This window comes from Erythranthe guttata, chromosome 12 (assembly GCF_056151865.1).
Source record: "Erythranthe guttata isolate IM_541 chromosome 12, IM_541, whole genome shotgun sequence".
Taxonomy (NCBI): domain Eukaryota; kingdom Viridiplantae; phylum Streptophyta; class Magnoliopsida; order Lamiales; family Phrymaceae; genus Erythranthe; species Erythranthe guttata.
The window spans coordinates 17214049-17232220 of NC_142544.1; the positions used below are offsets into that span (position 1 = coordinate 17214049).

The window sequence follows — 18172 nt, forward strand, 5'->3', positions numbered from 1 at the left end:
CGGTTTTGTCATTTATAATTTAAATGGAAATTGAAATGAATTTTTCGAATCTTGTAGGTTCTTATTAATTTTGTTAACTAATTTTGGACAATATTTTTCAGTACACATTTTTTTCGAATTCTTTACCAAAATTTGAATATTTATATGAGATTCCGATTTTTTATGTCGTTTTTTTTAATTTTAAAAACTAGCATAGCATACAACTTCAATATTATTTTTTTTAGTTTTTAATATGTTTGAGTTTGTTGATCGATCAATATAATAATATTATTGTATTATACGATAATTTATTATGTCACATTGTGATTTTGTTGTGTTAATATTATATTGTTAGATCGTATTAAAACAATTTGATTGTATTAAACAATAATATAGTTGATATTTCAACAACAGTAATATTACTATTTTTTACGGGACTAAACAATGTGCGGAAAAAAACAAATCAACGTCATCTGAGACCCGCGGCAGCAAAAAGAAAAATCGACGACGACGACGGTCAAAATTGAATAATCTGTAAATTCGTGGTCAAATTGGGCTAAATGGAAGAAATCGAAACATATTAAAATACGAGGCAGTGTTTTAGTAGTTTTAGTTTTTACACACCTCTAGATTTTTTATGGACTTGAATTTTTGGTACGGGCCTCGTTATGAATAATTAACAAACGCTGGGCTTATTTGGAAGAGCCCATTTTATAAAAGTCGCAAGGGAGAGTTTATATTCCGAATTAACGAGGAATTCCACGTGGCACAAGTGGGTTGGCTGGCCCCCTTCCACTTTCAGGTCTATGCTCCCTTGACTTTATTAGCGTTACACCCTCCAGGCTCCACCATGGTTTTCTTTTTCAGTGGTTGATAATTATATATTAAAAATAATTCAATTCCGCAATCCACTAATTCGTGCAACTAACATATTTCCGAGTCAAATGATTCGAGTTTGAATATTTTTACCAACATTACATACATCGAATTTGTCACATATAGTTTAGTTTAATTCGCAAGTTATTATACGCGCGCGAGGGCAATTTACCCAATGCACCGATATAATTTTTTGTTGGCTACTCCTTTAGCAATAAAAGAATAAAAAATTATGCCACTAAACTCATCAATCAAAGGAGAATAAAACTAGTCAATGATTAATTAGTAGTCGTGTACACGTGGCGGTGGAATATAAAATAAATTAAAATTGCCCTCTTGAAGTAAAGTTTATTTACGAAAAAACCTTATAATTTGTAGATGTCTTACATTAACATCCTTACGCAGGGGGGTGAATGTAAAAATTTACAAACTACAAGGGCCTGGATGTAAATTCTAAAAAGAAGGTGTGAATGTGATTGGGATTGCTAGGAAATTTCTATGAACGCGTTTTATTCTTTTCTTAAAACAACTTTGATGTCATTTTGGCCTTTTGGTTATTCTATTATTAGTATTATTATCCAAATTGTAATTAAGCAAGTGATTGCTAAAAAGATTTGATGCGGTACCTTAAATTACGGGTGTTGGGATATTAATTAATTTGGGCCATGCCCATCAATTAATTATTAATAAAAACATTCCAAATTTAAACTGAAATGGGAAATATAACCACTTTGCTCATTAAAAACAAGAAAATAAAAGAACTTCTCCGTACATGATACTACTAATATAATAGTACTGGGAATGCGTCAGGTAATTATCGGCCAATTTGTTACCTGATTCGATCACTCGATTTTGTTGAATATTAAAAATCATACCGACCTGACTATTGTGGATCAGATAATGATTGACAATCGACTTTGTCGGGTTAAAAATAGATTGGTTGGTTGATGGTCTCGGCCATCAAATTATTGATTTTTCTTTTTACAATATTAATGTTATTGTCAATTTTTTTAAAAAGATTTTCAAAAGATATATATTCAAAATTTAGCAAAAACAATCATCTTAAAATTAAGAGTCTGTTCTGCTAAATTTCTACAAAAAGCAAATATATAAAAAATAATAGGAAATACGAATTATGAAAAAAATTGATATGTAAATGTCTATAAATTTGTATTTTGAGTTTTGACTTCTTTTATATTTTATTTTAACTTTTAGAAATAAGAATTACAATAATATATTTATAATATTTTTTTATTATTAATAAAGCTGATTGGTCGGGTAATTATCGGCCAACCGATATTTCAGTAAACAAAAAACCACTGACTAATCCATACATACATGGATTGGTTACAATTATCGGCCCAACTATATGGGCCGGTTAATTATCAATTATCGACCCTCAAAAGTGGATCGGTTAGTCGATTAAACCAACCCAAGTCAAGCCCTAATTAGTAATTACTAGTAACACATTCATCTTCGTAGTGAAGACGTTATACAACAAATATTTCCACACAAAAAATAAAAAAAAAAAAAAAAAAAAAAACAAAAAAAAAAAAAAAAGAAGAAGAAGGAAAAATCGAAGCTAAAATTTGAAGACAACTATGGTATATTGACACTTGATGAGTGGAGCAATCTTGTTCTTCATTATATACAGATTCGTGTTTATCTTCTTCAAAACGATTTTATTTTGACCACCACTTAATTAAATAAATATTTAAATATAATAATTAATATAGTATAGGTAAGTCATGACATGAGCACACCTACTTGTGATGTCATTAATTTTGCATTTGTCAACTTATTAAAAATCCAAGGGAAGATACGATGATTTCTGTTGGCTTGTTACGAAATACATTTAATAATTGGAATAAAATGAAATTGAAATTTCGTCCATCTTGCTATAGAGTAAGTCAACTTACTTTTTTTATGAACTGAAATTCATATAATATGATTCCCATTTGTTTATTGGGGCAAAAATAATATTTGTTTTTGTTGTTTCCACTTTTTCATTTTGTCAAAAGATGAAGTGCATTCACATTATAATAACAAATCAAAGATATATATAATTTAATTTATTTAAAATCTTAAGACGATTTCATAAAACACAAATCAATAATGATGCAAGTTAATAAATAACTCAAATTGTTTTTTTTTTTTTTGGAGAAATAAATAATTCAATTTCGAGAAACATGTAATTTTATTCTTTCTTTTTTGACAAACGAATCCGTAACAAAATTTTAGGGTAAATACGACTTAACCCCCTACATTTTAAGGTTCGTTCATATGACTCCTTATAGTTTCAATGTAAATATAAGCACCACGATGCCCTGTAGTTTTAATATAAGTATATAAGCCCTTTATCGTATTCCACTTGGTAAATGATTATACCGCACTAGGGAAAATAATTCTTTTTGAAAGTACAAGGAGATTATATGTTTGTAATAAAATATTAGGGATTGATATGTTATATTAAAAATATAAAGGAGCTATGTGCACAAAGTTCAAACTACAGGGGGCAAAAGTGCTATTTACTCCAAAAAATTAAAGGATAGGGAGAGGGTCAAAATAGGAAATAGAAAGTATTGTAATAGTGGGCAGTGGCAAACACGTTAACGAATAAATAGACAGGGGAGGTGTTTTGTCGTTTAGTTAGGTGGGCGCAAAAAAGATAGACAAGCAAAGATTTAAGGAACTTCCTTCCTTCCGCAACCAACAACCCAACCAAACCAAACCAAATGGTGTAAGAAAAAGGGCAAAGGCAGTACCCTCCCATTTTCCTTCTCTCCATTTTCTATCTTTGCTTCTCTCTCTCCTCTTTCTTTCTCTCTCATCGCCGTTTTCTTCTTCTTCTTCTGTTGCCTAAAAACATTTCTGCTTTTCATCTTTATTACTGTAATTTATACTTTCCAAACATCACCCAAAAGCCTGCTCATTTGAGATATTTAGGAAAGGGGATTTCATCTACTCTGCACCATTCTTGATTTAGCTATTCACCCTTTCCTTTTTCTTGGCTGATTCTCTCTCTCTCTCTCTCTCTCTCTCTCTCTCTCTCTCTCTCTCTCTCTCTCTCTCTCCATATATATTGTGTAGAGTGGAAAGAGGGTTTGGAGCAAGATTAATTATGGGAAATTGTTTGGGTTCCTCTGCAAGAGTTGATGCAACTCTCAGCACCACATACGGTACTTTCTATCTCTCTCTCTCTCTTGTTCTCTGTTTTTCTGCAAGAATTTGTAAAATACTAAAATTAGAATTGGAGATAAATGTAATTTCTTGATTTTAGGGGTGCGGTTTTTATTTCTTGATTTGGTTTATTATAATCACAACTGCTGTTGAATCTTCTGAGAGCATAAAGTTCGATTTTTTACCTTGCATAGTGGAATTAATTAGGCCTATGTTCTCTGCAAGTTTAGCCTCTGATATATATATGTATTTATGCTACGAGAGGTTGCGTAAAATATCTCGAATTCGTGCTCACTTTTGTTGATTTATCGGTACTTTTAGTGTATATAGTATACGAATACCGCTGCAAAGTAAGTTAACCATAAGTTTGCCTCCGTAATCGAAGGATGTGATTACCTGAAATATCCATCTTATCCAAAAAGTAAATGTACTTCTTTAGGAAAATGATCGAATGAAGTAAGTTACTACGAATTCGTAAAGAAATTTCGTACTTCGTTTACTAATTTATGTTTCCCTAATCGCCTAAGTTCTTTTCCTTTTTTCCGTTTTCTCTCTTCTTTAGAAGGATCAAAATGTCCAAGCAAAACCAGCAATTCGTCGCATCCTTCAAACATAAGCATTCCTTCATACAGTAACAAAAGCAGCGCCGAAAGCCTCCCCACTCCAAGATCCGAAGCTGAAATCTTGTCGTCACCCAACGTCAAGCCCTTCGCATTTAACGAGCTTAAAAATGCAACGAGGAATTTCCGGCCCGACAGCCTTCTCGGTGAAGGAGGATTCGGTTACGTCTTTAAAGGATGGATTGACGAAAATACCCTCGCTGCTTCAAAACCCGGATCTGGATTGGTCATCGCTGTCAAGAAGTTGAAACCCGAGGGTTTCCAAGGCCACAAAGAGTGGTTGGTACGTGTTTTTTTTTTCTTTACCGTTCAATTTCTTGATTTATACTATTATCGGTAAGTGTTGTTGTAGAGCAAGACTCAGTGGTTTTCTTTTCGTTTTTGCAGACAGAAGTGAATTATCTAGGACAGCTTCGTCATCCGAACCTAGTTAAACTTATCGGGTACTGCTCCGAGGGGGACAATCGGCTCTTGGTGTACGAGTTCATGCCGAAAGGAAGCTTGGAGAATCATTTGTTCAGAAGTATGTACTCTCTTAAATGAACTATACTATCTTAAACCAACGAATCTCGTATATCGACATATGTTTAATGTAACTTCTGTTTTTGTCAATTTTATTTAAAAATTACGGCTGGGCTATAAGTTAAAACGTTATTAATAGGGCAAAAAAATGATGACTTCTCTTACATTTCGTGCTACAACTTCTTAAGCAAAATGTTTCGTTTTTGACATTTTGTTTTGCCTCGTATTTTCCAGGAGGGCCCCAGCCAATCTCTTGGGCTATTAGAATCAAGGTTGCCATAGGTGCTGCAAAGGGCCTTTCGTTCTTGCACGAGGCCGAAGAACAAGTTATATATCGAGATTTCAAAGCTTCCAACATTCTTCTAGATGGCGTATGAAATCCGTAACCCTTTACTCACATTTGATTTCAGTTTCGAAACGAATCAGCAATTCCAACTTTTATTTCGATAAATTGCAGGAATTCAACGCCAAATTGTCCGACTTCGGTCTAGCCAAAGCGGGCCCCACAGGTGATAGGACCCACGTTTCGACTCAAGTTATGGGCACTCAGGGCTATGCTGCACCTGAATACGTCGCCACAGGTCAATAAATCAAATAAAGAAAGGGGTTCATTGCCATTAGTACACCTGTGTTGTATCGAATTGCTAAAAAAACTACCCTATTTATTTTATTTGCAAACCCCAACCCCCCCACCCCCCCTATGATTCAATTTTTTTTAGCACACAACCCCTTAAACAAGGGTACTAATTGCTAAGAAAAATTAAATCATAGGGGTGTTTTTGTCAATAAAATAACATGAGGTAGTCTTTTAGCAATTCGATACAACACAGGGCTACTAATTCCAATAAACTCCAAAAAAAAAAACCCTCTATATATTTATAATTTTTTTTTTAATTCAAATTTTGTTACAAACAGGTCGACTCACGGCAAAAAGTGACGTATATAGCTTTGGGGTAGTTTTGCTCGAATTGCTATCAGGGCGTCGTGCGGTGGACAAAACGAAGGTGGGCGTAGAGCAAAACCTAGTCGACTGGGCCCTACCGTATATGGGCGACAAGAGAAGATTGTTCCGCATAATGGATATTAAATTGGAAGGTCAGTACCCTCAAAAGGCGGCATTCGCTGCGGCTACGATTGCTCTGCAGTGCTTGAGCCACGAGGCGAAGCTTAGGCCTAGAATGGCTGATGTCATCGACAAGCTCGAAGAGCTGCAAGCTCCGAAAAGCGGTATTGCGAATAGAAAAGTGGTAGTGCAGATAGAGAATCAAGCGGACCCCACCGTTAAGCACCGTTCGAGTGTGAATGCTGCTGCTACGCCGCCTTTGGCTTCTTCTCCGGTGCCGGCTCATCGGAGGATTTCCCGTGTTAGATGAGGTGGTTTTTTTTTTTTTTTTTTGTTGGTTTTGTTTTTATTATATTAGTTGTAAATTTGTGATTTAGGACTTATATTTTTGCTGTTTTGTGTTTTGATCTGCATAATGGTGTTTTTGTATAAACTTGTATTGCCTACACATTTTGATGAAATTATGAGATTGTAAGTGCAAAAGCAGGGGATAAATCCAATCGTTTCTCTAAATATAAAATACTTTTCAATTTAAAATTACATGGCATTTAATTTTCAATCTATCTATATAATATATAAAAGTTGAATTGCACACCTAATTGATTGACATTTGTCAATTTCAAATGATGACGTGTCCTTAATTTCATCCCATGTGTCTATTTGATTGGTTAAGAAAATTAAGAAAAAACATGTCATCATTTATATAATTGTACATGTCATTAACTATAATTATTAGCTTTATATATAATATTAATTTTTATATATAGAAATTACCAATCAAAGCCTATCACATTTAGAAAATCTATTATCACTTCCGATAGGCAGGAACGAGATCAAACACCAATTTAAATTCCACACATATCAATCATGCGTATGATATATATATATATATATATATATATATATATATATATATATATATATATATATATATATATATATATATATATATATATATATATATATATATATATATATATATATATATATATATATATATATATATACTACAAAAAAAGATGTTTTAAATAACGAAATATTAGTGAGGAATGTTTTATTTGTCACTGAAAATAGGTTTTGGTAACGAAATTTAAATATTGTCGCTAAAACTTAAGGTTTAGGTAAGGAATATTTGTAACCGTTACAAAAGGAACTATTTCGTTACCAAAAGTCCAATTTTTTGGTAACAAGTAGAAAATCTCGTTACGATAGTGGACAATTGTTACAAAAAACTATTATTCTAGTGACAAAATAAAACATAGTTACCAATAGTATAATAATGTTACAAAAGGTGTTATTCTGTCGTGACAAGTTTTAATGTTCGTTACAAATATTAAAGTTGTTCAATGGCCCAATCTATTTTAATATTCTCCATAGTACTCAGCTGTGGAACAGAACATAAACGAAAAATTAGGCTAGGGTTTTCAATTTTCTCACATCGTCCATATTATCAATTTCCACCACCGCATACCATGTTAGCATAATCATGTCCATCATCGACGGCAGCGGCTAAGACGATTTTGTGAAGCAGCGGCGGCGGCGCTTGGGCAAAGGGGAAGAGGCGGCGCTGGGTAAAGGGGAAGCGGCGACGCTTGGGCAAAGGGGAAACGACGATGACGTTTGGGGTGAAGAAGCCGCGGCGGAGACACTTGTGCAAAAGGGCATCGACGACGATGCTTGAGCGACGGAGCGGCAACGACGACGCTTGGGCGAAGGGGCATCATCGATTGGGCGAAGAGGCATCATCAATTGAGAAAAACGGCATTGAAAAATAGGCGAAACAACAATAACGATTGGGCGAAACAGCAACACCGATTGGGCAAGAGGTGATTTAAGGTATAACTAGTTGTTTATTCTTTTTCAAATTTTCAGTTAATCCTAAAGCTAAATTTCAAAATTTTCCCTATTAATTATTGATTTGAAAATTTCAAAGACCTAGGTTTTAATGTGTTCCAAGACTTGGTTTCATATTTTGTTCAGGGTGAGGTGAAAAAATACTTGTTATGGTGATACATTGGTGTACTTGATTCTCATCATGTTCTTGGCATGGTGTATATTAAGATGAAATGCTGGACAAATTTGTAACACCAGTTGAAGTACTTCTCGTTCCAATTTATATGTAGACAAGTAGGTGTATGTTTATCTACAAAGTCTTGTAACTAGTATATAGTGTTCAGTGCTAACAATATTGTAGCAAGAGTTCATATGCAGTGCTTATAATATGTATGCCTTCTGTTTTGATTAGTAGAACATGGTTTGAATGACAATGGATCTAAATTTATTTCTTCTAGGTTCTTTTTTAGACTCATATGTGAAACTTGCTATGTATGTCATATCTTACTCTAAGTGGGAATTAAGAACTTAAAATTTGAAGTGCCTTGTGCTACTATATTTGTTGTAAAAATAGGAAAAATTTGCAATAGTGGTTTTCTTTGGGTTGGATGAATATGTTAACTTCTTAATTGTTAGTGTCAAGCTTAGAGTTGATATATTGACGAGATGATTTTTGATTTTCAAATGACGACGCTGCTTATGATATGATTTTGTAGTATATCCTCTTGATTTTCATAACACCTCTTTTCTTGAGATGTGAATTTCTTTTCGTAGTATCTCCTCTTGACTATCTTTTTTTTTTTATTTTTCAGCTATTGCTCGATCTGTGGAACATTGGTCCAAAACTGATGAAGTCATGAAAATCGTCAATGATCTTATGAAGTCTCCCAAAAACAGTTGTCACACAATAATTCAGTAAACACTACAAGAAAATGTAAAATAGGCAACGATTTCTTTATCAACGAAATTAATTTTGTTGCCTATAGTTGTATTTTAGCAACAAAATATAGTATTTGTGGCTAAAGATTAATGTTTTTGTAACAAGATATTTTTGTTGCGTTTGAATCTCATAGGCAACGAAATATATTGTTGTGAATAGTATCATATAAATTTTGCAACGAATTTCATGAAAGACAACAATTTTGTTTGTTGCAAAAGAGTATTTCTTTTTGCTACGATATAAAATTGTAGTAAATACATTTACAAAGGCAACAAATTTATTTTGTCACCAATAAGTGACGAAAGACGACAAAATATTTTGTTGTAAATGCTCCAAGAGATTTGGCAACAAAATATAATCGTTGCCGATTTAAAAACCAACTCTTTTTTCTTTATTTAATTTACTTTATTTGTTATTAAATCGATATATATATATATATATATATATATATATATATATATATATATATATATATATATATATATATATATATATATATATTTAATTTATTAACTAATTGTAGAATTTCATCAATCGCAAATGTATTAGTGTACATTAACTATATATACATTATTATATATAATAAAATTTGACAAGAAAAATCTTATTTGTTTTATTATACATATTATTATTTTGAACATAAAATAAATATAGTTTTGGTCATGACACTATATTTATATAATTTATTTATTTGACACTATTTATATATACATTATTTATATATATTATTTTGAACATAAAATACATATAGTTTTGGTTATGACACTATATTTATATAATTTATTTGACATTATTTACATGTATGCACAACAAACTTATTTGACTATATTTATTTATATAATTTATTTGACATTATTTATGTAACTATTTTAATCATTTTACCTTGTAGGTTTAGTTTTTATGAATTTATTAAAAGTCTATGTACACAAATGTACTTATGCCCCAGCGGTTAAAGTAGCCTCCAACTTGCAATCAACCATGGTTCAAATCCATCTATTGTCATGTCTCTATATATTTGACATTTATTATGTGTGGCCCGATGGGCCAACCCTGAGTTCGTCCCAACAGTTGCGAATTTGATATTTATCATGTGGGGCCCGCTGGGCCACCCCTGAGTTCGACCCGGCAGTTGCGAAGTGTCGGGTCGACCGGATGTGGGTTGGGTCGGCTGGACCATACCAAATTAGTATATTTTGTTGTCTATTTACTTATCTTTTGCAACGAAATAAATTCGTTGTGCATACATGTCTTTTGCAATGAAATAAATTCGTTGCGTATACTAAATACATTGGCAACGAAAATAATTTGTTGCCTATAATAAATGTATTGGCAACGAATTATAGTTGGCAACGAAACAAATTTGTTCTAGATTATAAACGTATTTGCAACGATATACTTTAGGTGACGAAATAGATTCGTTGGCTATAATAGTTTATCAACAACGAAATTTGAATTTCGTTGCCACGAACTTTCAGCAACGAGGCTTTGGCAACGAACATGGCAACAAAAAAAATTAGTTGCGAATTGTATTGGCAACGAAATTTTGCCCTTTCAACAACAAAATTCATCGTTGCGAAATATGAAATTTCTTGTAGTGAAAGAAATGACTAAGGTAATGTTGTTTGGTACAATATGGATTCTTGTACTTGTGTCAAAGAAACAAAAAAGACTCATGCTTTGAATTAATTTGTACCTTCTTTTAATAATTTTGCTTGTTTGTTTAGTTATAGAGGATCTCCTCTCATTAGAAACAATAATAGGATAATGTATGTGTCATCTCTGCACTATTTTGAATGCATTAATGCTCAGATGAATGATGTCGAGACTTGGAAGTATTAGCTAAAATTATTATTAGCTATTTATTGGTTGCTCAAATCTCTTCCTCTCAATTCTTTGTAAAGTATGAAGACACATTTATTTATATCTTATGAGGTCAACTAGCAACTGTAACTCAATAAAAAATAATCTTGAATATTTCTGTGCATAAACCATATTTAATCAATATAGTTAAAATTATTCTTGTTTGTTATTTGTATAATTTTTACAAGTCATATAATACAAGTTAAACTTATGAATGCAGGTCTTGGATGTAAAGACAATGGTGGATGGCGCAATAAAGTTTCATAAATTAACTTGTATATTAACAATATTTTTTTGTAACAAAAATGATTATCTCTAGTCTTGATTGAGATTGTTAAGTGTAATGTTACCAAGTAGTTTTTGATTAAGTACAGGATATCTTTTTATTTTGGAGTTTATTTTATATATATATATATATATATATATATATATATATATATATATATATATATATATATATATATATATATATATATATATATATATATATATATATATATATATATATTAAAAAAATATTATGAGTATTGGTGAGGATCTCCGTTGTCATAGTAGGTTTTTGTAACAAACATTTTTATTAGTAGTATATATTCAATAATTGACTTTTCGTAACGAATCGGCTTTTGGTAACAAAAGAAAATAGTTTTAATGACGATATATTTGTTACAGTAAACTAGGATTTTGTAACAATTTATCATTTGTTACCAATGTATTCGTAACGACCAATAAAAACTTGTCACCTAAACTTTTAGCGTCGAGCTTTAGACGACAACATAACGTAACGAATGTTGTCGTTACAAAAACTTTTAGTAACAAAAAAGACACTTATTGTAACGAATTTTGTCCTCGCGCAAAGTAAGTTTTTTTGTAGTGATATATATATATATATATATATATATATATATATATATATATATATATATATATATATATATATATATATATATATATATATATAAGGATAGGATTTAAAGTGTAATATCCCACATAATAATATTTATCATTTTTTTACATATACCTTCCTAGAATAAGGTCTACAATATTATTTTTTAATAAAAAAAAATTATCATAATTTTATTGCATTTAATGTTTTTTATATTATTACCATATGTAATTGATTGTTTCTTTTTTCATTGTTCATATACAAGTATATAACCCCCATCGATTCACTTTATTCCACCATCATTTTTCATTCGATAAAAAGCGTATGGTAGTTTTGACTCCCTTTTGAAATTAGGTTTTCTTGATTTTTTTTTCTATTATGTTATTCAGTTCTTTCGTTATTTTTTATTGAGTATTTTTCTTTCATTTTTATTTTTATAATATTGTATTACCTTCGAAATTTCGTAATTATAATTTCAATATATTATATGCTCAAATTTGGTGTTAATACTTTCAATTATTTTACGAAAGAATCATATAGGTTCGTATAAATACATGAATGAATCATCTTTACCTCATGATTTTAACAATATGTTTCATTTTGTTTTTCTTACTAATTAATATTTATATATTATTATATTTTTCAGATGAATATCCTCTCGAAAGCTATGTTCAATGGGTTTATGAATGACATGTGCCTCGCTTATACTTTTAATATGATTGAATCGTGCCGATTGACAGACGATGGTTTGCATAACAAAGAATTGGTATTTGGAAATTGTAAGGGATTGTCATACCCGATTTTGAATGGAGAGACGAATGTTTTACCGTTACAAGGTCGTATGACAGTGCCTACTTCGTTTACTGGACGGCCGACAAATTTCTCTCGAAATTAAAAATATTAGTTCTTAGATATCGTTGATTTTCATTTTATTATTTATTTTCTTCATGTAAGTATTGAATCTTGAAACTTATTTTATTAAATAATATTATCAAAGTTTGTATATTTAATAACGTTTGAAACAAAACATGTTTGATAATGTAATCTTTAATTTCACTTTTCTGTATATGTAACTATATGAAACAAATTCAAGTATATATGTACAAAATATATACTAACCACGTCTTTCATATATATACTTGATTATTATATGTGTTATTATAAGCATTTCTTCTATAACATATATTTGTATATTTGATATTATGTTTCCCATGTGATACGGTATTTTATTTATATATATATATATAAATATGTAGTTTATATAAATTGCTATATATTATACTGCCTACAAATACGTTAAAAAATCCAACTCATAATTAAATAAATATCTTAGAATAGATAGGTATTTTTATAATTCATCAAACTAATGAGTAAACAAAAAATCAAAACAGTTAATATTATTACGTATATATGCATATATCTACACATGTTAGTGGGTATTATTAAGTGTACTGGCCTGGATGGAAAAAAAGATTTCGTAAGATTCCACATACTACAAAATAATATATTGACACGCATTGTGCGGCTATATGTTCCTAAAATAGTTCTATATTCATTTTTTTATTAGTCTTAGATTTTTTATGAGTGCAATATTTCGATAAACAAGTGTTGTAAAATTAAGATTTTCTCGATGTATTTATTCCCATTTTCAGTCTATCACAATCCACTGTTTATACAGTTGTTCATTCTCATAGAAGAAAACCTTAAACTATCTGTACGACCTAAGCTCTGAAAAAGTTATCAAATTTCAAATATTATAGTATACCAATAAAAAAATTATCTAACAAATATCAAATTAGTTTATCATTTCATTTGGTACGATATTGCTGCAATATTGAACTTATACGAGATTTAATGCAATTCATTATAATGTGGGTAAAGATAGAGACATCCTATCATGGAAAAACAATATTTTATTATAAATATTTTTTTGACTAATTTTTAAAGTTAAAATTTTAAATCATAGAAAAATAAAAATATTAATGTAGGATATAGCGTAAATAATTGATTCGTAAATATTTTAACAACGTATATGTCCCACTATATTTTGATATTGGAATACATGAGTTCTTTGCCTAACTTACAAGTTATGTATCTAAATTAATGAAATATTCTTAAATTTTCTATTTCTCATCATATAAAATCAGATATATTTATTTTAATTAATATTTTAAAATATTTGTGAAATAAAATTATTTATTTTATAATGTTTATAAGAATCTAATATCGATTCTATATCTCTCCTTTTTTTAAAATCACAATACATTCGACTGATTTACACAAAAAAGATCAATTAATTTTTCTTTTTCCATTTATTATTTATATGAGCATTTTATAGTGAATTTTGTGAATTGAAATTTGATCTATTTTCATTAACATCAGTCTTTATGTTAGTTAATAACATATGATCATATGTGTAAATCAATTTAAGTTGTATATTAACACGGATAAATTACGAAAATCCCCTGAACTTAGGCTAATTTAAGAAAAATACCCCCACATATTCGTAATTACCAAAACTCCTCTATTGTTTGTTTCCGTCTTACATCGACCCCCTTACAGTATGACTTTTCACGGAATTGTTTTTATTACTTGGAATATTATATTCCCCGAAAAATGTTGATTCTACACTGCACACGCGACATTTCTTTATGGTACTTTGTAAAGAAAAAAATTACCCTGAGGGGGACTTTATACGGAATCTTAATTTATTCTTCTTAAATAACACATTCATAACTTTTTAATATTACCTTTACCTCCTCTAAGGGAATAGGATTAGGAATAGGATAAGGATTTGAAATAGATTATGATAACAATTATTACTAGCATTAGTATATCCAGATTAGCATTAATATAGAAATTAGTATTAGCATTAGTACATTTAAATTAGCATTAACACTAATAATATTAACGTATTAGTAATAGAATTAATATTTGCATTAGTATTAGTATTAGTATTAGTATTAATATTAGTATTAATATTAGTATTAGTATTAGTATTAGTATTAGTATTAGTATTAGTATTAGTATTAGTATTAGTATTAGTATTAGTACTGTTAGTATTAGTATTATTAATAGTATTAGTATTAGTATTATTAATAGTATTAATATCAGTATCATTATCATTATCAGTATCTGTATTAATATTAGTATTAGTATTAGTATTAGTATCTCTATCGGTATCGGTATCGGTATCGGTATCAGTAACAGTTTTAATATCAATATCAATATCAGTATAAGTATCACTATGAGTATGAGTATGAGTATGAGTATGAGTATCAGTATCAATATCAATATCAATATCAATATCAATATCAATATCAATATCAATATCAATATCAATATATGTATAAATATTAGTATCACTATCAATATCAGTATCAATATTAGTATTTCATTAGTATTTATCAATATCAGTATTAGTATGAATATTAGTATCAGTATCAGTATCAGTAATAGTATCACTATCAATATCAGTATTAATATGAAAATCAATATCAATTTTGGTATCAGTATTAGTATCGGTATCAGTATTAGTATCAGTATCAGTATCGGTATCAGTATCAGTATCAATATCAATATCAGTATCAGTATCAGTATCAGTATCAGTATCAATATCAATATCAGTATCAGTATCAGTATCACTATTATTATTATTAGTATTAATATTCGAATTAGTATTAGTATTAGTAATAGTGTTAGTATTAGTATTAGTATTAATATTAGTATTAATATTAGTATTAATATTATTAGTGGTAGTAGTAGTCGTATTAGTATTAATATTAGTATTAGTATTAGTCTTATTGTTAGCATTAGTATCAATATGGGTATTAATATTAGTATTAGTATTAGTATTAGTATTAATATTAGTATTAATATTAGTATTAGTATTAGTAGTAGTATTAGTATTAATATTAGTATTAGTATTAATAGTAGTATTAATATTAGTATTAGTATTGTTATTAGTATTATTATTAGTATTAGTATTAGTATTAGTATTAGTATTAGTATTAGTATAGTATTAGCATTAGTATCAGTATCAGTATCAGTACTAATATTAGTATTAGTATTAGTATTAGTATTAGTATTAGTATTAGTATTAGTATTAGTATTAGTATTAGTATTAGTATTAGTATTAGTATTAGTATTAGTATTAGTATTAGTATTATTATTAGTATTAATATTAGTATTAGTATTAGTATTAGTATTAGTATTAGTATTAGTATTAGTATTAGTATTAATATCAGTATCAATATCAGTATCAGTATCAGTATCAGTATCAATATCAGTATCAGTATCAGTATTAGTACGAGTATCAGTACGAGTATCAGTATCGGTATTAGTATAATTATTAGTATCATTATTAGTATAACTATTAGTGTTAGTATTATCATTAGCATTAGTATTAATATTAGTATTAATATCAATATTGACATTAATATTGGTATTTGTATTGATATTAGTATTGGTATTGGTATTAATATTAATATTAGTATTGGTACTGGTATTAGTATTAATATCATTATTAGTATCATTATTAACATCATTATTAGTATAACTATTAGTGTTAGTATTAACATTAACATTAGTATTAATGTTAGTATTAATATCAGTATTGACATTAGTACTGGTATTAGTATTGGTATTAGTATTGCTAATGGTATTAGTATTAGTATTAGTATTGGTGTTCGTATTAATATTTGTAGTATTACTATTATTAATAGTATTAGTATTAGTATATTAGTATTAATATTAGTATTAGTATTAGTATTTGTATTAGTATTTGTATTAGTATTAGTATTAGTATTAGTAATAGTATTAGTATTAGTATTAGTATTAATATTAGTATTAGTATTAGTATTAATATTAGTATTAGTATAAGTATTAGTATTAGTATATTATTAATAATAGTATGAGTATCGATGTTAATTAGTACCAGTGTTAATTAGTATCAGTATTAGTATCGATATTAATATCAATATTGGTATCAATATTGGTATCTGTATTGGTATCGGTATTGGTATCAGCATTGGTATCAATAATGGCGTATACATCGATTTCTTATCTCTTTTGCAATATTTATAAGTTGTATTGTTGTTTGAGTAATGTGAATCACTAATTGAACATTGTTAGTGATAAACTTACAGGTTATTTGAATATCTATTGTGTTATTTCTCTGCTACCGTATTTGTTGTTAACTTAATTATTTTGCAGAAGATTGACATGATGTAGTAAATTGCATTCTACGAAATAGAGTTTATACCATATGTTTTCAATGATTTCACTTAATATTCATATCGTGTTTTGCGTGCTACGTATTTTTTTTTTATAATATATAATTGAATTTCTTATGTTACAACTCTTAATTAAGAAATAAAGTTTATATTTTTTTATTTTATTTCCTTCCATTTTGTATACTTGAATTCCTGTTGTTATAAAGAGAAAGTCGTTTCAATATTATTATTATTTCTCATTTCAAAAATGACATCCGTGCAACGCACGGGTGAAGTACTAGTTAAATTAATAAAATTTAATTGTGCAACGAAATATAAATTTAATTTAAAAAATTAATGTAGTAATTAAATTAATCAAATATTTAACAAAATTACACTATCTTAAATAGTTATTCACAACGCAAAATTATTTTCTACTATAAATATTTATTCACAACACAAAAATTATATTCCATAAACATTATAATTATACCGTTGACGACAACCACCACAAAGTCTTGGTCCCTTTCTTTTCCTCAAGTCCACGCGAACCATACAAGAAAGATATTTGACACAAATACCCTCCATGTAGTGCAAATAGATATTTATCGAAGGTGAAGGAAGAGAATCAACGAACTTTTGGGAGTTCTTGGGTCGTTTTGCTTGAGATAAAGTTCGTTTTTTATCTGAGTTATGGTTAAATTACAAAAAAACCCATCATATTTGGATAATTACAGCCACCTCCTTAAGTATGTATTATCTTACGAAAATACTCCTCAAAGGTAAATTTAGGGATGTTAAATTGGTAAAATCTAACCAAAATTTTGGTACGGCAACATTTCATACCGTTTACCGAACTGAATATATGATTTGCATCGGTAAATAACCAAATTACATGAATTTTATTTAAAAATACTTAAAAGGAAGGGTGGCTGAAATTACCAAAACAAGAGGATTTTTTTCGTAATTTTGTCATATTTCAGTGGTGACCGCAATTTGCCCAAGAATTAATTAGTTCGAATTGATCGTTTAGAAAAAATTGAGGGGTTAGGATTATTCATCTGGAAGATTCCTATAAGTGGACTTAAGTCAACTCTAAGCTTCAGAAATCAAATTGGGCTGCCACAGGTTTATTTATCAGATTTGGGCTTACAAAATACTTTTGGGCTCACAAATTAAATCCAACATGAATTCTACCGGAAA

General features: G+C 29.0%; 1 protein-coding gene across 1 annotated transcript; it reads left to right on the forward strand.

The window, feature by feature from the left end:
- The first annotated feature begins 3562 nt into the window (after positions 1 to 3562).
- On the forward strand, positions 3563 to 6723 carry LOC105967646 (putative serine/threonine-protein kinase PBL3). Its single transcript, XM_012992258.2, has 6 exons — positions 3563 to 4034; positions 4598 to 4938; positions 5043 to 5178; positions 5412 to 5548; positions 5635 to 5758; positions 6093 to 6723. Exons 1-6 carry the CDS (start codon positions 3977 to 3979, stop codon positions 6548 to 6550), a joined length of 1254 nt encoding a protein of 417 aa, XP_012847712.2. The 5' UTR covers positions 3563 to 3976; the 3' UTR covers positions 6551 to 6723.
- The last annotated feature ends 11449 nt before the right edge of the window (positions 6724 to 18172 follow it).

What these genes read in the sequence shown, in the direction of transcription:
- LOC105967646 (XM_012992258.2), top strand. Translation starts at nt 3,977, where the DNA reads ATGGGAAATTGTTTGGGTTCCTCTGCAAGAGTTGATGCAACTCTCAGC. An exon ending in CCAACATTCTTCTAGATGGC is followed by an intron (nt 5,549 to 5,634) that starts GTATGAAATCCG and finishes GATAAATTGCAG; the next exon opens with GAATTCAACGCCAAATTGTC. An exon ending in ACCTGAATACGTCGCCACAG is followed by an intron (nt 5,759 to 6,092) that starts GTCAATAAATCA and finishes TGTTACAAACAG; the next exon opens with GTCGACTCACGGCAAAAAGT.